Genomic DNA, 21,425 nt, shown 5'->3' on the forward strand with positions numbered 1-21,425 from the left:
CCAGTCATTCTAGATTAGTCGTTGACTGCCTCAGTCACTAAACCGGTCGCTTGTATCCTCCATTCACTCTAGGCTAGACGGTCACTTCCTCCAGTCATTCTGAATTGGTCGTTCACAGCCTCCAGTCACTCTAGATTGGTCGTTCAACTTTTCCAGTCGTTAAAGACAGGAAGAACACAGTCATACAGACAGGAAGTGTAAATGGTATCCCACCCCGGTAGACGCGTCAGAAGTATCCTGTCACAGTAGCAGACAGGATGTTCCTGGTCTTCACTCTGTGAATCCTGCTCATTTATATGTTCTGATCACCTCTAGTATTTTGCATAATGATAGTAATAATAATAATAATGATAATAATAATAATAATAATAATAATAATAATAATAATAATAATAATATTATTATTATTATTATTATCTGATGCCCTAGCACAGAGCTGTACTTGTTATAATGACAATAAATCTATAGTAGTGGTAGAGTACTAAGGGAATGGGAGGCGCTCAGGTTTGATTCTAGGAAGGTGAGGGGGGGTTAGCTCCAGCTCCTTGGATCAAGAGCTCTTTACCAACATCCGAAGACTCACCCCTTCACACATATGTCCATTATATGGCCTAGGGAAAATTCTGGCCACATTTCCTATGGGCGCATATGTTTGCCCATTAATTATCCGTTTCCACAGGTGTTCCATAAATCAGGGGCCGTGTGCACATGACTTGGGAACGTTCACATGTGCACATGACTTGGGAACGTTCACGTGTGCGTGGAATACTTGCTGCCTACCTCCATTCATATCACCTTGTAGCTTATCTTTGCCTGATAGCCAGGCCACTACACGATACATGCGTCCTTAGGTATCCACCTCATAAATAGCACTTTGGTACAGCTGCCTTCTTTATTGAAATTTTATATGAATTTGGAGGTATCGGGCATATAAGATTTTTGGAAAACATTAATTGCGATATATGATTTTCGAGTTTGTTATGTGTATATTAACGGGATAATATAATGTAGAAAATGAAGAACGTATATTTAAATGAGACATATTTATAGGCGAAATTGATATTGGTATCTCTGTACGGTTGTAGGTTATAAATAGTTTTTTATATAGGCATTTTTTGACGAGTATGTGACATATCCCAGGAGATGCAGCCGGGCACCACAAAATTTGTGTGGGGTGGCTTAGGACCGCGCGTCGCTGCTAACATACGCTTGGTCCTCAGTTGCCAGTGTGGCTTTAGGGGGTGAGGGGCTGCTTGGTTGCTCCGGGTTGAGGAGGAAACTTAATATATGGTTTGTGGTTCAGTCAGTGAGTGTATCTACTGCTGTATGTGTGATAGGGTGGTATGTGAGTGCAGTTGTTGTGTACCGTGTGGAGGATCAGTGTTACGGTGGATTTACAGGAGTCAGCATCAAGGGAGGATTGGGACTCGGCGTCTGTTCGTGCGTCGGCTGCTGTTGGTACGTCCTTTAAGGGTTTTTAACCTTATCTTCTCTGTTTCCTTTATTTTCCCCTATGTATATGAGTAGTGATAGAGAGGTAATGACGTCAAGGTAAGCAACATATTGGGTTACCTGTCATTTAAAGTCTGGGTGTGGTTTAAAAAGACTTGTGTTATAGACTGGGCGTGCCAAAAGAGCAGGTTTGACTTTGCGAATTAAATTTTTGTGAATTTGAGAGAAGAAGAAGACAGATGTTGACTGGGTTATATACTGAGTCTAGCAAGAAGCTGTCTACGTCTGTGAGATGAGTGGCACTCTGATCTTGGTGGTGGTTAAGAGGGTAAATCATAGGCCTACCCTCTGGCATCAGTGAGGCTGTGCCCTGAGGAACCATAGCTTGACACCATACATTATCTGCTGCCCAGGATCACGTACTCCAGGTTCGCATACCCCAGACTCGCCTGCCCCTTGGACACCACTAGAGGGCAAGTTAGGCGTGCGGCCTTCATTTGCAGTAAGGGTTAGTGGGAACAGCGTGCAGGTCTGGGTCATTGCCACTGGGTACAGGCGCAAGGGGCCAACACCAGCTTTGTGTGTGTGTGTCTGCCATCCTCCTCCTGCTGCCACTACCCTGCCAGCTTTGTGTGTCTGCCATTCTGCCACCTTTGTGTGTCTGCCATTCTGCCACCTTTGTGTGTCTGCCATTCTCCTGCTTCTGCCCTGTCAACTTTGTGTGTCTGCCATTCTCCTGCTGTTCTGCCACCTTTGTGTGTCTGCCATTCTCCTGCTTCTGCCCTGTCAACTTTGTGTGTCTGCCATTCTCCTGCTGTTCTGCCACCTTTGTGTGTCTGCCATTCTCCTGCTGTTCTGCCACCTTTGTGTGTCTGCCATTCTCCTGCTTCTGCCCTGTCAACTTTGTGTCTGCCATCCTCCTGCTGCTCTGCCACGTTTGCGTGTCTGCCATTCTCCTACTTCTCCCCTGCCAGCTTTGTGTATGCCTGCCATCCTCCGGCTACTGCCGCCCTGCCTGATCGCAGGCCATGACCTTCCCTCACACATGGGTGTGACCTGACCTGGCCTCCCTACTCACGTCTTACAGTCACCTAATCCTCTTTGACCTGCTGTTATTACCTTACCTGCACTGCTTCTGATAACCTGCCTTGCCCTGCCCTACACATTAAAGTGACCTGACCTGGCCTTTTCGCTTGCGTCTCTCACTGTCACCCATCCTTCCTTGCCCTGGCCTGCAACTATTCCCAATGGAAACAAGTCACTTTTTCTGACCTTTTTTGGTGTTACCCTAGGCAATTTTACATGTTGCTATATATTGTAACTGTTTTTATATATACCTGTGCCTAAATAAACGTGCCTAAGGTAAAAGTTTCAAAACAAACATTTATTGGGATAATGTTTCGTGTTTTACCGTGTATAGCTTTATTATCATGACTTTATAAAGCTCTACACAGAATACGTCCTAATGAAAGATTTTTCTCCCGTGTTTTCTTCACACATCGGTACGCCATTTCGATCTACCGTACCAATAGTCTACTCTTTCCCACACTTTAGTGTGACCTGATGTAGCCTCTGCTCGCTTCTCATACTATTGTGACTTAATCCTTGGTAAGGGATGGTATTAAATACAGCTAAACTTGTGAATAACACGTGTAGTGTTAGGTTTATTTCATTCACAGGAGCGAAATTAATATCAGTATTTACCCAAGTACTACGTATGTAGTACTGGGCAGGAGATGCAACATACCCCCAGTGAAAAGTAGGGGCGCCATTAGTACACTAAGAGAAAACACAATGAGTGTCCGGGGCCCAAGACTGTTTAGCAACCTCCCACCAGTCATAAGGGGAATTACCAGTAGACCTTTGGTTGTCTTCAAGAGGGAGCTGGACAGATACCTAAAGTCAGTACCGGATCCGCCGGGCTGTGGTTGGTACGTTGGACTACGTGCGGCTAGCAGTAACAGCCTCGTTGATCAGGGCCTGATCCACCGGGAGGCCTGGTCATGGACCGGACCTCGGGGGCGTTGATCCCCGGAATACACTCCAGGTAGATGTATGTTTAGAGATTCTATCCTTCCCGACCTGACCCAGCCTGCCCTGCCGCTGCAGTTGGTGACCCAGTAAACAAACTGGTGGTGGACCACTGTGATAAGATTCTTACGACTTTGAGGTATGTTTGTGAGTAAAGAGTGTCACCAACATCTAGACCTTGGTTCGCACTGTGTGCACTAACCAACCGATTAGATAACACGTTTCAACCCCTTAGTAACCACTTACATGAGTTGAAATTTTATTGTCAAGGAGACTAGGGGGGTTTAATGTCATTTCTCCCCGAATAAGGCCAAAATATATCTTTTTTCTATTTTACCACTAGGTATATTTTATTGCGCAGTATGGTACACAAGGCTTAAAAGATACATTGATGGTACAAAGATGGTATATACAACACATGAGGTTTGAGGGATACAAGTACATATGGTTACGTGTTATATATATATATATATATATATATATATATATATATATATATATATATATATATATATATATATATATATATATATATATATATATATATATATATGCCTAATAGGTAAAACTGGTCAGTTAGCAAGAATTAGTTTAAAATTAAGTCCTTTCTAAAATTTTCTTTTATACGTTTAAAGATTTATTTTTTTCATTTGTGTTAATGTAAAAATTAATAATTTTGTACCAAAAGAACCTTAGAAAACTTAACCTAACCTTATTATAACAAGCGCAGTTTAATTTAGCCTAATCCGACTAAATATATTTTAGATAAGTTATAATAATAATAATAATAATAATAATAATAATAATAATAAACGCAATGAAATATATTTTTTTCGTTTGGTTCAGAATGATTTTTGCGAAATTATTGCATACACAAATTATTTTCGCTTGCCATATTTGGCAAGAAGAGCGTTATTGTTTAAGACTAAATTGCGTTTTACCTATTCGGCACTATATTATATATATATATATATATATATATATATATATATATATATATATATATATATATATATATATATATATATAATATATATATCGTACAGAGTTTACTTTAATTCCTATATCGGATATTAAAGTATACTGAGACTGCTGGTATACAGTTGATATGCAGCCATAATGCTCCTTGGGTAGTCACTAGGCTTTAAATTTAATACACTAACTGCTTCGATATTCAGTACAAACAAATTATAATAATCGTTAGTTTGAAAAAGTTGGAACTTTATTTTAAATGCTTAAAATGTTCTTTCTAGAGCTCTGATTTTTTTTTAATGGAAAGAAAATGATCATTTATCTAAGAGGTTTACTATTACAAAACAGAAAAAAATGTATTTAAGTAAGAGGGTTATTTTTTTAAAAAATATTCTGATTTTTTTTTTTGCAATTAAAAAGGCTTTTTTTTTGTATTGTACTAAAGTTAGTTTTTATTAGTGCTCAAGTTAGAAGCTTTATGTTACTCATGTATTAGTGTAGAAATTAATATAGCAAAGAGATAAATGGTAAATTCTACTACACACGAGTGGAAAAGCAAAATACAATACATTTATAAGTGGAAAAAGCATTGTTTATACTAGACATGTATAGGTGGAAAAACATTTTACTACACGTGTAATTTAATAGGATGCTGCATTAGACTACACTTTTATAAGCAAAAAAAAATAATACTGCACATTTAAGTGTAAAGATGGAAAAATTATGCTACACATTTATTAGTGAAAAACAAACATTGTACCGCATATTTATTGTGTATAAATCAATTATACTCGACGTTTACTCGTTGTAAAAAATGCTTAATGTTCCGTGTACAGTATATGTGTAAACCCTTAAGTGTCTTCATGGAGGGATTGGTACCAAACCTGCACACGAAAATCACTCCCCATGAAAGCAAAAGACTCGGCAGATGCGACATTCCCTCGATGAAAAGCAGGGGCGCCACTAGTACACTGAGAGACAACACAGTAAGTGTCCGGGGCACAAGACTTCAATTGCCTCCCAGCATACATAAGGGGGATTACCAATAGACCCCTGGCTGTCTTCAAGAAGGCACTGGACAGGCACCTAAAGTCAGAACCTGACCAACCGTGCGACTAGCAGTAACAGCCTGGTTGATCACACTCTGATCCACTATGAGGCCTGGTCTCAGACCGGGCCGCGGGGGCGTTGACCCTCGACACCCTCTCCAGGTAAACTCCAGGTATGTCAGTGAAGGGCTCTTGATCCTTTCCTTGAATCAAATCCACGTAATTAGGCCACTGTGACGTTAATGTACACCTATGTTACTATACAAGAAATTTTAAGAATCTAAACTTGTGTAATGAATCTAAATAACAACTTGATTATCTTGCATTTATCAGGCGCTGTACTGGCCCCTCAGGTTTACAACTTTGCCAGGAATATAAACATTATTATTAGTGCAAATGAGGACGCATTAGACTACATATAAATATGTGGTGCAAAGGGGAATGTTATATATGGCATTTACCGAGTGTAAATAGTAAATTTATTCAGGTATACACAAATACAGTTATATAGATTGTCACACACAACAACACATAGGAGGTTAGACCTTAATAAGCTTTCCTAGTGCAAAAGAAGGGATATCATACTAGTGGCTAAATTATCATTTTTTTTTAATATGGAACATTTTATTATAGTGACTTAAATAGACGTTAATTATTGAAAATGTTCAACATTATAACCGATCTTTTATAAGCGCAAAGTATTGAACATTATACTAAACATTTATTAGTGCAAAAGGTGAATCCATGATCTTACTGTAGTAGTGGCCAAATTAGATGTTTATTGGAAAGTATGCAGTATTACTAGTGTGTATAATTAAAAGAATACGTATATTAATACAAACGGCGAATTATATTAGGTTTGTTAGTGTAAAATATTGAACGTTACATTAAGACATTTGTCAGTGTACAATATGATACAGTGTACAAGACGCTTGTTAGTGCAAAAAAAAAAAAAAGTTGAACACTGCCTCAGGCCTGGCTGTCAGGTTAGAAAAACCCCTTGAAACTGATCATATTAGATGTTATATTAGACGTATTAATGTTGCTGCATATTTTTATTAGTTTCTTCGGGCTGGCAGAGGGATACCCGTGTGCCCCAGAAAATATCAATCGCATAAAAAGTGTTGTTTTGGGAGAAAAAAAATTAGAGGCAATTTAGAGGGGAATTACCAATAAACCCCTGGCTGCCTTCAAGAGGGAGCTGGACAGATACCTAAAGTCAGTGCCGGATCAGCCGGGCTGTGGCTCGTACGTTGGACTGCGTGCGGCCAGCAGTAACAGCCTAGTTGATCAGGCCCTGATCCACCGGGAGGCCTGGTCATGGACCGGGCCGCGGGGGCGTTGATCCCTGGAATAACCTCCAGGTAACTTTGGAGACTGGAGTGATAGTAAACGGTTGTTTTTTAGTGAAACAGAGTACCAGGGCCGACCTTTGTAGGCAGGTGTGGGTAGATCTTTATCAGGTCAACTCGCTAAAGTCCTACTCAAAAATAAACTTTATTTATAATACAGTAAAGATTTTTTTCTCTGTACAAGGTGTTTTATCTACCAAACCTGTCAGCAATACCCGCCACCACCAACAGTCCCAACCTTGACAACAATTGTAAGATAGAATCGAGGCTATGACACCCACCTGCTCCAGCCAACGCCGCTGACCTAAATGTTGCTACCACATGATATACCACCAATCAACCGTTGATGTGAACAGCTGACTTGTGTGGCTACCACCTGCTAGAGCAAACCAACAGTTCCAGATGTTACTATCACTTATAGGACGAAGGTTGAACATTTTAGTGCTCAATTATATAAGCTGTAGTTATCCTAGGACGTAACTATATACATTAAACTGAGAGATTACATAAGAACATAAGAAAGAAGGAACATTGCAGCAGGCCTACTGGCCCATACGAGGCAGGTCCAAGTCTCCTACCGGCTTAAGCCAATGCCCCAACCTAGTCAGGTCAGGTCATATTCACTTATGGAAGGAACACGGCAATTGGCCTAGTAGCACAAGCTAATCGGGTCCAACTCACACCCACCCACACCTACTCATGTATTTATCTAACCTATTTTTAAAACTACAAAACGTTTTAGCCTCTATAACTGTACTTGGGAGTTCCACTTATTCACAACTCTGTTACCAAACCAGTGCTTTCCTATATCCTTCCTGAATCTGAATTTTTCTAACTTAAAACCATTGCTACGAGTCCTGTCTAGGCTAGATATTTTCAGCACGTTATTTACATCCCCTTTATTTATTCCTGTCTTCCATTTATACACCTCAATCAGTCCCTCAACCTAGGACTATGGTGCTGTTCGCACCCACTCCTAGGTTGAGGGACTGATTACCTCATTTTCTGTACATAGTTCTACTGTCTTCAAGTTATGTCCTGGAATTTGTATTGATAAAGCCACTGGATGGCGAAACGTCTACAATAAAGATACCCAGATGTTGCACATGTGTCTTACTCTCATCTTGAATGGGGATGTTAATGAACAGCAGTATTCCAGCCTAAAGAGAACAAGTGATTTAAAAAGATCATCATTGGCTTGGTATCTCTTGTCTTGAATGTTCTCATTATCCATCCTATCAGTTTCCTCGCAGATGTGATAATGGCATTGTTGTGGTCCTTGAAGGTGAGGTCGTCGGACATTACCACTCCCAGGTCCTTCACATTGCTTTTCCGCTCTATTGTGTGATTTGAGTTTGTAGTATACTCAGTCCTAGTTATTATTTCCTCCAGTTTTCCATAACGGAGTAGTTGGAATTTGTCGTCATTGAACATCATATTGTTCTCCGTTGCCCATTGGAAAACTTGGTTTATATCTTCTTGGAGATTTGCAGTGTCCTTAATGGATGACACTCATGCAGATCCTAGCATCGTCTGCAAAGGATAATACAGTGCTATGGTTTACGTCTGTCTGTGTCTGATATGAGAATGAGGAACAGGATAGGGGCGAGTACTGTGCCTTGTGGAACAGAGCTCTTCCGATTTAACTCTGTTTACCACAACTCTTTGTGTTCGATTGGTGGTTATAATATATATATATATATATATGAGAGAGAGAGAGAGAGAGAGAGAGAGAGAGTGAGTGAGTTTGTCTGTGTTTATGCAGTGAGAGTTTAATTACAATTTGAAGGGTTAAGGTGTACAGGTGGATTGTAGCCTTAATGGCCGACATGCAGTTGATGGGCTTAAAACTTAACGATCGGTGTTCAAGCTGAACGATATTTGTATGTAGTTTTGAGAAGTGTCATTTTTAACTTGTTTTAATAACTCTCTTGTAGTCGATAGTCTTTAAACCCGGTAAACGAACCATTAATAAACTTTTAAATAGATACTGATGTTCATATTATTAAATATACAACGATATTCGTACTAATTTTTAATTAAATAGAAATCAGTATTCCTACTGGAGATAGCTGTGAAATATAAACAGTTTAGGTTATCAAATCAGCGATTACATCATAAGATTAGATAATGATGAACTAAAAGTTATCACGGGAGCTTGAAGCCTTGTTAACCTCGATATAGAATTTTTCAATGTATTCAGTAGGTCAAGAATAATAGTTGTATGTTAGATCGTGGTGTGCGTGTTAATTCCTGATGCATCAAGATTCGTGATGCGTCGAGATGTTGGTGTGGAAGTAGAGGTTAACAGTGTTGGTATAGAGGATCATTGATCATGAGGCAGTAGAGAATATACGAGTGGGAGGCAGGTGGTGAGGGCTGCTTGGTGCACTGCGCCTCTCGAAGTCCAGACCCTGCCTGCCTGACGCTCTGACACAGCTTGTGCTGGTGGTGGGCAGTGTGTGTGTGTGTGTGTGTGTGTGTGTGTGTGTGTGTGTGTGTGTGTGTGTGTGTGTGTGTGTGTGTGTACTCACCTAGTTATGGTTGCGGGGGTCGATTCACAGCTTCTGACCCCGCCTCTTCAACTGGCCGCTACTCGGTCACTCTTCCCCTCTCCGTGAGCTTTATCATACCTCTTCTTAAAGCTATTCCACTTCCTGATAGCTGTGACTGAGAAATACTTTCTAACATCCCAGTGTTTCCTCTGAGTCTTCAACTTCCAACTGTGACCCCTTGTTGCTGTGTCCCATCTCTGGAACATCCTGTCTCTGTCACCTTGTCTATACCTCTCAGTATTTTATATGTCGTTATCATATCCCCCCTATCTCTCCTGTCTTCCAGTGTCGTCAGGTCGATTTCCTTTAACCTCTCCCCTTAGCAAACCTTTGCACTTTCTCTAGTTTCCCTACATGCTTGGCTAGGTGAGGATTCCAAACTGGCGCTGCATATTCCAATATGGGCCTAACGTACACAGTGTACAAGGTCCTGAATGAGTCCTTATGTAGATGTCGGAATGCTGTTCTTAGGTTTGCCAGGCGCCCGTATGCTGCAGCAGTTATTTGGTTGATGTGCGCCTCAGATGTGCCTGGTGTTATACACACACCAAGATCCTTTTCCTTGAGTGAGGTTTGTAGGCTCTGGCCCCCTAGACTGTACTCCGTCTGTGGTCTTCTTCGCCCTTCCCCAGTCTTCATTACTTTGCACTTGGTGTGGGTTGAACTCCAGGAGCCAGTTGCTGGACCAGGCGTGCAGTCTGTCCATATATATATATATATATATATATATATATATATATATATATATATATATATATATATATATATATCAAGCACCCAGCTCTGCTGGGTGCTTGATTCGTGTAGGATTTGGCGGTCTTGTGGGTTAGAGCGTCATGTGATTTTCGCTCACCATGAGGCGGACCAAAACGACATGGGTTCGAGTCCTCGGCTAGTCGCAGTGTGGTTATTGATTAAATACCACTCGTCCGTGATTACAGTAATATATATGCTGCTCGTGGAGGCTAGTACACCAAACGGGAAGTAGAATGAAATTATCGCAGAGGCACCCATACCACCGTATATCCTCCGATCAATATATATATATATATATATATATATATATATATATATATATATATATATATATATATATATATATATATATATAATATATATATTAATGCATCTAGAAACCAGCCGGGGATCGAACCCAAGTCATTTAGCCAGTCTCCTGGGAAGCTAGGTGTATGACCCTTTAGTCCACTACGCCACCGTGCTACAAACATTAGGTTCCCAGTAAGTATACTGGACATGCCACTCCTAACATGAACACATTCGTGGTCATGGAATGCTACAGGAAGTAATTTCATTCTCCTCCCGTTTGGATACCGGTCTCACAAACAAATCACTCAGTATATCCATGGAAACAACTAGTTTAGAGCAAATAACATAGTGTTATCATCCGGGGATCGAACCCGAGTGAGTCACTTGGCCAGTCTCCTGGGCAGCTAGCTGAATTCTCGACACATGGAGCCAATAAAGTATTTAAATTACTGGTGATGCCTTAGTCCTAAATATATACTCACTGAAAAAGAGATACATAATATATACCTGGACAGCATTTAAGGGCCTTTTTCCAAATCTGTACACTGCCATAACATACTAGAAGTGCAGAATAAACCCAGTGAAAAGCAGGGGTGCGGTGGGCACATTAAGGGAACACTGTATCAACATTCGTGGCCCCCGACTATTCAACATCTTACCAGAAGAAATCAGAAACACTTCTGGGACAAGTGTAGAAGTCTTCAAGAGGAAACTGGACAAGTATCTTCACCAGATGCCAGATCAACCAGGCTGTGATGGATATGTGGGGCAGACGGCCACCAGCAGCAACAGCCTGGTTGACCAGGAAAGCACCAGATGAGCCTGATCCAAGGACGGACTCTGGGAGTAGAAAAATTCTTAGAACTCTTCAATAGTTTCTCTCTTTCCTTGGATCAAACCTGATTACCTCCCAGTCCACATGCATTGTATAACCCATACGGGTTTAATGCTTTACCATGAATATAAATTGAAGCACTGAAATGTAAACTACCTAAATGGCAATTTTGTCAATGCAAAAAGACATGCAACAACGAGCCAAGAGGTGCAACAAACATTTTTTTGCAGTAGAACGCTGGAACAAATTTCCCTCTGAAGTTGTAAGTGTAATAAAAACGATTAAATAGATACTTTACAAATATAAAATTCAAATATCCCATACAATACAAGGGGTGAGTGACCATTGTATCTGTCTGTCTGTCTGTCTGTCTGTCTCTCTCTCTCTCTCTCTCTACACAGGGTTTGACAAGGTTAAGGATCCCTAGCTTTATTGACAAAGGTTAAGGATTCCTAACTTTATTGGCAAGCTAAGAGCTGTTACCTACATCAGCTCATTTGAAAGCATTTTAATTGTTATGAGGCATACAAGTAGGGAATATGATGAAATTGGAGCCATCTGTGGGCTAGCATTTTCATTTGATCAACTGACTTTATCTCGTTGACATCATTATGCTGTACGAATGTGCTCCATACTCGAGTCATCCTAGGTATATATGATCTCAGATGGAGTGATGTTCTGGAGAAGGATACAGCCACAGGGAAGTTGTGGCATAAAAGCTTGTTTCACGCTGTCCTCAAAGTGGATCCAAGTGTGGTACTTTGACAATATTGGCCTTATACATAACAGTAAGGCCACCCACATTCCTCCTATGTTGAAGGCTCTGCTGAAATGACAGATCTATCCAGGATGGGTCCAGGCGAGAGATGAGACGTCTTGCTCTGTTCTCTACTCTGTCAAGCAGTCGCAGATGAGAGGGGGGGGCAGGCAAACCAAGAAAGTGGAGCATACTCAAGGTGTGAGCGTACTTGTGCCTCGTACAGAATCTTGCAACCCCTACTGTCAAGTAGATGCGAGATACGGCAAAGTGCTGTAAGCTTCCGGGCTGCCTTGTTTGCAAGATTTACCACGTGGTTCTTCATGGTTAGTTTGGAGTCAAATTTCACCCCAAGGATATCAACTTCTCCAGGTGCCAACACCCTCCCATTCATCCTTACTACTGCACCAGCATTACCATCATGGTGCCTAGAGACGATCATCATTTGCCTTTTCTCAGGTGCAAATGTTACTTGCCATCTACTTCCCCAAGCTGATATAGCTCTCAGCTGGTGATTGATGTAGCTTAGAGCAGCTGGCATTTCTTCTCTTGGATAAGTGAATGTCAGTGTATAGTCGTCTGCATATGCATGTGATTCTCTCTCTCTCTCTCTCTCTCTCTCTCTCTCTCTCTCTCTCTCTCTCTCTCTCTCTCTCTCTCTCTCTGCTGACACAGTGGATGAGGCTCTCCCTCTTCCTCTTGTTGTTCAGTGTAGTGTATTGATTTCCCCCAGTCTGCTCATAACTACCTTGGTATTTTGCTGCTCGCTGCTCTCTCTCTCTCTCTCTCTCTCTCTCTCTCTCTCTCTCTCTCTCTCTCTCTCTCTCTCTCTCTCTCTCTCTCTCTCTCTCTCTCTCTCTCTCTCTCTCTCCCCCTCCCTCCCTCTCTGTCTGTCTGTCTCGCTCGCGCGCGCGCGCGTACATATATAGCTTTAAGATGAGGTGCAATAAAGCAAGCAGCATGGAGGAGGTGAACCTAGTAGCGACTAGCGAAGAAGCGGGCCAGGAGCTATGAATCGACCCCTGCAACCACAAATAGTCAATTACAAAACAGGTGCGTATACACACACACACCTCACACACACACCTCACACACACACGCCTCACACACACGCCTCACACACACGCCTCACACACACGCCTCACACACACGCCTCACACACGCCTCACACACACGCCTCACACACGCCACACACACACGCCTCACACACACGCCTCACACACGCCTCACACACACGCCTCACACACGCCTCACACACACCTCACACACACCACACACACACCACACACACCACACACACACCACACACACCTCACACACACCTCACACACACCTCACACACACCTCACACACACCTCACACACACCTCACACACACCTCACACACACCTCACACACACACACCTCACACACACACCACACACACACACACACCTCACACACACACACACACCTCACACACACACACACACCTCACACACACACACACACCTCACACACACACACACACCTCACACACACACACACACCCCACACACACACACACACCTCACACACACACACACACCTCACACACACACACACACCTCACACACACACACCTCACACACACCTCACACACACACTTCACACACACACTTCACACACACACATTCACACACACACACACTTCACACACACACACACTTCACACACACACACTTCACACACACACTTCACACACACACACACTTCACACACACACACACACACTTCACACACACACTTCACACACTTCACACACTTCACACACACACACACACACACACACACACACACACACACACACACACACACACACACACACACACACACACAAACACACACACAAACACACACACACACACACACACACACACACACACACACACACACACACACACACACACACACACACACACACACACACACACACACACACACACACACACACACACACACACACACACATACACACACACACACACACTGGACCTGGACAGACTGGACACCTGGTCCAGCAAATGGCTTCTCGAATTTAATCCTGCCAAATGCAAAGTCATGAAGATAGGGGAAGGGCACAGAAGACCACAGACAGAATATAGGCTAGGTGGCCAAAGACTGCAAACCTCACTCAAGGAGAAAGATCTTGGGGTGAGTATAACACCGAGCATGTCTCCGGAAGCACACATCAATCAGATAACTGCTGCAGCATATGGGCGCCTGGCAAACCTGAGAACAGCATTCCGATACCTTAGTAAGGAATCATTCAAGACACTGTACACCGTGTATGTCAGGCCCATACTGGAGTATGCAGCACCTGTTTGGAACCCGCACTTGATAAAGCACGTCAAGAAACTAGAGAAAGTACAAAGGTTTGCGACAAGGTTAGTTCCAGAGCTAAGGGGAATGTCCTATGGAGAAAGATTAAGGGAAATCGGCCTGACGACACTGGAGGACAGGAGGGTCAGGGGAGACATGATAACGACATATAAAATACTGCGTGGAATAGACAAGGTGGACAAAGACAGGATGTTCCAGGGAGGGGACACAGAAACAAGAGGCCACAATTGGAAGTTGAAGACACAAATGAGTCAGAGAGATAGTAGGAAGTATTTCTTCAGTCATAGAGTTGTAAGGCAGTGGAATAGCCTAGAAAATGACGTAGTGGAGGCAGGAACCATACACAGTTTTAAGACGAGGTTTGATAAAGCTCATGGAGCGGGGAGAGAGAGGGCCCAGTAGCAACCGGTGAAGAGGCGGGGCCAGGAGCTAAGACTCGACCCCTGCAACCACAAATAGGTGAGTACAAATAGGTGAGTACACCACACACACACACACACACACTACACACACTACACACACACACACACTACACACACTACACACACTACACACACTACACACACTACACACACTACACACACTACACACACTACACACACTACACACACTACACACACTACACACACACACACACACACACACACACACACACACACACACACACACACACACACACACACACACACACATACACACACACACACACTAATTCTCTCATCTAATTTATTGATACACGTGGCTCTGGGATGAGAAACTTTATAGGTGGGTCTGGACGTTGTTGGATATATGTGGCTTGATAGGGGTGGGAGTGGGCGATGGTTTGGGGGGTGGTAGGCGTAGACGTGTGTGTATTGGTCTGAGTGTGATTGCGTGGATGTTTGAGAGGTGGGCGTGGGTGTGTACCTTTACATTTGATGAGTTTCGAGAGTTTTTCTACTTTCGGAGCCCAACTCTGGGCGAGGCTTGTCTGGTGCTTGCCTGGTCAACCAGGCTGTTATTGCTGGAGGCCCGCTGGCCCACATATCTACCACAGCCTGGTTGATTTGGCATTTGGTGGAGATACCCAGTTTTCTCTTGAAGGCTTGTACACGTGTTCCAGTAGTGGATATGGACGTTGTATAGTCATGGATGCGTGAGGATGATTTAGGATTTGTGGGGTTAGACGTAAATCTAGTTCGAGGGGATTCAAAGCATTCCCGGTATTATAGGTGTTCGATTATACTTATACAGGAGAAGAGGTTGTTGATGTGGGTAGGACATGTAGAGAGGATGGAACCAAATAGAATAACTTCAAGAGTGTATAAATCTGTAGTGGAAGGAAGGCGGGGTACATGTCGGCCTAGGAATGGTTGGAGGGAGGGGGTACCTGGAGATAGAAGGGAATTTACTCAGTACAGAAGAGAATTCATACAGTACATGAGATTAAATTTTACTCAATAGTGTGACTCATCAGTATATTATTAAAGAAGGTTTTGTGTGCGAGGGGCTTGGACTTCTAACAAGCGTGCGTGAGCGTGTTAGGAGCGAATGAAGACAAATGTTTTTTAGGACTTGTTGTGCTGTTGGAGTGTGAGCAAGGTAACATTTATGAAGGGATTCAGGGAAACCGGTGGGCCGGACTTGAGTTTTGGAGATGGGAAGTACAGTGCCGGCACTCTGAAGGAGGGGTGTTAATGTTGCAGTTTTATAATGTAGTGTAAGCGCGCCTCTGGTAAGACGGTGATGGAGAGAATGATGAAAGTTTTTCGTTTTCGGGCCACCCTGCCTTGGTGGGAGACGGCTGATGTGTTAAAGAAATAAAAAAAAATAGTTAACTTCTGTACATTCTCCAAATTGCATGTTTGCTGCCTTGAAAGTAGCTGTTAGTGTACAACAGTATTCCAGGCTAGATGGAACAACCTTGAAAGGAGCTGTTAGTGTACAACAGTATTCCAGGCTAGATGGAACAACCTTGAAAGGAGCTGTTAGTGTACAACAGTATTCCAGGCTAGATGGAACAACCTTGAAAGGAGCTGTTAGTGTACAACAGTATTCCAGGCTAGATGGAACAACCTTGAAAGGAGCTGTTAGTGTACAAAAGTATTCCAGGCTAGATGGAACAACCTTGAAAGGAGCTGTTAGTGTACAACAGTATTCCAGGCTAGATGGAACAACCTTGAAAGTAGCTGTTAGTGTACAACAGTATTCCAGGCTAGATGGAACAACCTTGAAAGTAGCTGTTAGTGTACAACAGTATTCCAGGCTAGATGGAACAACCTTGAAAGTAGCTGTTAGTGTACAACAGTATTCCAGGCTAGATGGAACAACCTTGAAAGGAGCTGTTAGTGTACAACAGTATTCCAGGCTAGATGGAACAACCTTGAAAGGAGCTGTTAGTGTACAACAGTATTCCAGGCTAGATGGAACAACCTTGAAAGGAGCTGTTAGTGTACAACAGTATTCCAGGCTAGATGGAACAACCTTGAAAGGAGCTGTTAGTGTACAACAGTATTCCAGGCTAGATGGAACAACCTTGAAAGTAGCTGTTAGTGTACAACAGTATTCCAGGCTAGATGGAACAACCTTGAAAGGAGCTGTTAGTGTACAACAGTATTCCAGGCTAGATGGAACAACCTTGAAAGGAGCTGTTAGTGTACAACAGTATTCCAGGCTAGATGGAACAACCTTGAAAGGAGCTGTTAGTGTACAACAGTATTCCAGGCTAGATGGAACAACCTTGAAAGGAGCTGTTAGTGTACAACAGTATTCCAGGCTAGATGGAACAACCTTGAAAGTAGCTGTTAGTGTACAACAGTATTCCAGGCTAGATGGAACAACCTTGAAAGGAGCTGTTAGTGTACAACAGTATTCCAGGCTAGATGGAACAACCTTGAAAGTAGCTGTTAGTGTATAACAGTATTCCAGGCTAGATGGAACAACCTTGAAAGGAGCTGTTAGTGTACAACAGTATTCCAGGCTAGATGGAACAACCTTGAAAGGAGCTGTTAGTGTACAACAGTATTCCAGGCTAGATGGAACAACCTTGAAAGGAGCTGTTAGTGTACAACAGTATTCCAGGCTAGATGGAACAACCTTGAAAGGAGCTGTTAGTGTACAACAGTATTCCAGGCTAGATGGAACAACCTTGAAAGGAGCTATTAGTGTACAGCAGTATTCCAGGCTAGATGGAACAACCTTGAAAGGAGCTGTTAGTGTACAACAATATTCCAGGCTAGATGGAACAACCTTGACTTAACAGTATCATCATCGGCATGGCATTTCTTTTTTTTTTTAAGGTTTTTAGTTACCCAGCCTATCATTTTCCATGCATGCCGTTGTGATAATAAAATTGTTGTGACCCTAGAATGTGAGAACCTTTGACATTATCACTCCTAGGTCTCTTACATTAATCTTACGTGCTACTGAATGAGATGAGTTTGTATTATATCCAACGAAACAAAATAGTTTTCATTGTGTTTATTTATTAAATTATTGTAAACTTATCTAAAGTATATTTAGTTGGATTGGGCTAAATTAAATTGCCTTGTTATAATTAGGTCAGGTAAGTTTTTTAAGGCTCTTTTGGTACAAAATTATTAATTTTACATCAACCTAACTTAAAAGAAATTATCTTTAAGCGTATAAGAGAAAATTGTAGAAAGGGCTTAATTTTAAATGAGTTTTTACTAATTGACCAATTTTACCTATTCGGCACGACATATATATGTATATATATATATATATATATATATATATATATATATATATATATATATATATTTATATATAGTAGTAGGTTGATAGACAGCAACCACCCAGGGAAGTAATACCGTCCTGCCAGATGACTGTGAAACAGAAACCTGTAACTGTTTTGCATGATGGTAGGATTGCTGGTGTCTTTCTGTCTCATAAACACGCTAGATAACAGGGATATCTTGCTACTCCAACTTACACTTTGGTCACACTTCACTGACATGCACATGCATATATATATACATACATCTAGGTTTTTCTCCTTTTTCTAAATAGCTCTTGCTCTTCTTTATTTCTTCTATTGTCCATGGGGAAGTGGAAAAGAATCTTTCCTCCGTAAGCCATGCGTGTCGTATGAGGCGACTAAAATGCCGGGAGCAATGGGCTAGTAACCCCTTCTCCTGTAGACATTTACTAAAAAAGAGAAGAAGAAAAACTTTATGAAACTGGGATGCTTGAATGTGCGTGGATGTAGTGCGGATGACAAGAAACAGATGATTGCTGATGTTATGAATGAAAAGAAGTTGGATGTCCTGGCCCTAAGCGAAACAAAGCTGAAGGGGGTAGGAGAGTTTCGGTGGGGGGAAATAAATGGGATTAAATCTGGAGTATCTGAGAGAGTTAGAGCAAATGAAGGAGTAGCAGTAATGTTGAATGATCAGTTATGGAAGGAGAAAAGAGAATATGAATGTGTAAATGCAAGAATTATGTGGATTAAAGTAAAGGTTGGATGCGAAAAGTGGGTCATAATAAGCGTGTATGCACCTGGAGAAGAGAGGAATGTAGAGGAGAGAGATTTTGGGAGATGTTAAGTGAATGTATAGGAGCCTTTGAACGAAGTGAGAGAGTAATTGTGGAAGGGGACCTGAATGCTAAAGTAGGAGAAACTTTTAGAGAGGGTGTGGTAGGTAAGTTTGGGGTGCCAGGTGTAAATGATAATGGGAGCCCTTTGACTGAACTTTGTATAGAAGGGGGTTTAGTTATAGGTAATACATATTTTAAGAAAAAGAGGATAAATAAGTATACAAGATATGATGTAGGGCGAAATGACAGTAGTTTGTTGGATTATGTATTGGTAGATAAAAGACTGTTGAGTAGACTTCAGGATGTACATGTTTATAGAGGGGCCACAGATATATCAGATCACTTTCTAGTTGTAGCTACACTGAGAGTAAAAGGTAGATGGGATACAAGGAGAATAGAAGCATCAGGGAAGAGAGAGGTGAAGGTTTATGAACTAAAAGAGGAGGCAGTTAGGGTAAGATATAAACAGCTATTGGAGGATAGATGGGCTAATGAGAGCATAGGCAATAGGGTCGAAGAGGTATGGGGTAGGTTTAAAAATGTAGTGTTAGAGTGTTCAGCAGAAGTTTGTGGTTACAGGAAAGTGGGTGCGGGAGGGAAGAGTAGCGATTGGTGGAATGATGATGTAAAGAGAGTAAGGGAGAAAAAGTTAGCATATGAGAAGTTTTTACAAAGTAGAAGTGATGCAAGGAGGGAAGAGTATATGGAGAAAAAGAGAGAGGTTAAGAGACTGGTGAAGCAATGTAAAAAGAGAGCAAATGAGAGAGTGAGTGAGATGTTATCAACAAATTTTGTTGAAAATAAGAAAAAGTTTTGGAGTGAGATTAACAAGTTAAGGAAGCCTAGAGAACAAATGGATTTGTCAGTTAAAAATAGGAGAGGGGAGTTAGAGGTATTGGGAAGATGGAGGGAATATTTTGAGGAATTGTTAAATGTTAATGAAGATAGGGAAGCTGTGATTTCATGTATAGGGCAAGGAGGAATAACATCTTGTCGGAGTGAGGAAGAGCCAGTTGTGAGTGTGGGGGAAGTTCGTGAGGCAGTAGGTAAAATGAAAGGGGGTAAGGCAGCCGGGATTGATGGGATAAAGATAGAAATGTTAAAAGCAGGTGGGGATATAGTTTTGGAGTGGTTGGTGCAATTATTTAATAAATGTATGGAAGAAGGTAAGGTACCTAGGGATTGGCAGAGAGCATGCATAGTTCCTTTGTATAAAGGCAAAGGGGACAAAAGAGAGTGCAAAAATTATAGGGGGATAAGTCTGTTGAGTATACCTGGTAAAGTGTATGGTTGAGTTATTATTGAAAGAATTAAGAGTAAGACGGAGAATAGGATAGCAGATGAACAAGGAGGCTTTAGGAAGGTAGGGGTGTGTGGACCAGGTGTTAACAGTGAAACATATAAGTAAACAGTATTTGGATAAGGCTAAAGAGGTCTTTGTGGCATTTATGGATTTGGGAAAAGGCATGTGACAGGGTGGATAGGGGCAATGTGGCAGATGTTGCAGGTGTATGGTGTGGGAGGTAGGTTACTGGAAGCAGTGAAGAGTTTTTCGAGGATAGTGAGGCTCAAGTTAGTATGTAGGAAAGAGGGAAATTATTTCAGTAAAAGTGAGCCTTAGACAAGGATGTGTGATGTCACCGTGGTTGTTTAATATATTTATAGATGGGGTTGTAAGAGAGAAAGTGCGAGGGTCTTGGCAAGAGGCGTGGAGTTAAAAGATAAAAGAATCACACATAAAGTGGGAGTTGTCACAGTTGCTCTTTGCTGATGACACTGTGCTCTTGGAGATTCTGAAGAGTGCAGAGATTGGTGGATGAATTTGGTAGGGTGTGCAAAAGAAGAAAATTAAAAGTGAATACAGGAAAGAGTAAGGTAATGAGGATAAAAAGATTAGGTGATAAAAGATTGGATATCAGATTGGAGGGAGAGAGTATGGAGGAGGTGAATGTATTCAGATATTTGGGAGTGGACGTGTCAGCGGATGGGTCTATGAAAGATGAGGTGAATCATAGAATTGATGAGGGGAAAAGGGTGAGTGGTGCACTTAGGAGTCTGTGGAGGCAAAGAACTTTGTCCTTGGAGGCAAAGAGGGGAATGTATGAGAGTATAGTTTTACCAACGCTCTTATATGGGTGTGAAACATGGGTGATGAATGTTGCAGCAAGGAGAAGGCTGGAGGCAGTGGAGATGTCATGTCTGAGGGCAATGTGTGGTGTGAATATACTGCAGAGAATTCGTAGTTTGGAAGTTAGGAGGAGGTGCGGGATTGAGGAAGGGTTGTTGAGGTGGTTCGGACATGTAGAGAGAATGGAGCGAAACAGAGTGACTTCAAGGGACCTGGGAGTAGTAATGTCTGAGGATCTCACTTTCAAGGATCACAACAGTGCCAAGATCGCACGTGCAAAGAAAATGATAGGATGGATAATGAGAACTTTCAAAACGAGAGATGCCAAGTCCATGATGATCCTTTTCA

General features: G+C 41.9%; 1 protein-coding gene across 3 annotated transcripts in view; it reads left to right on the top strand.

Moving 5' to 3' along the window:
• The first annotated feature begins 1,235 nt into the window (after window positions 1-1,235).
• jing (AE binding protein 2 jing) overlaps window positions 1,236-21,425 on the top strand; it is a 263,347-nt gene continuing 243,157 nt past the window's right edge. For all 3 annotated transcript variants that reach the window (XM_070100720.1, XM_070100721.1, XM_070100722.1), the window contains exon 1: window positions 1,236-1,458. In XM_070100720.1, coding sequence (XP_069956821.1) covers window positions 1,288-1,458 — 171 coding nt within the window. In that variant the 5' untranslated portion in view covers window positions 1,236-1,287. The remainder of the gene's footprint in view (window positions 1,459-21,425) is intronic.

This window comes from Cherax quadricarinatus, chromosome 74, assembly GCF_038502225.1.
Source record: "Cherax quadricarinatus isolate ZL_2023a chromosome 74, ASM3850222v1, whole genome shotgun sequence".
In the NCBI taxonomy this organism is placed as follows: Eukaryota; Metazoa; Arthropoda; class Malacostraca; order Decapoda; family Parastacidae; genus Cherax; species Cherax quadricarinatus.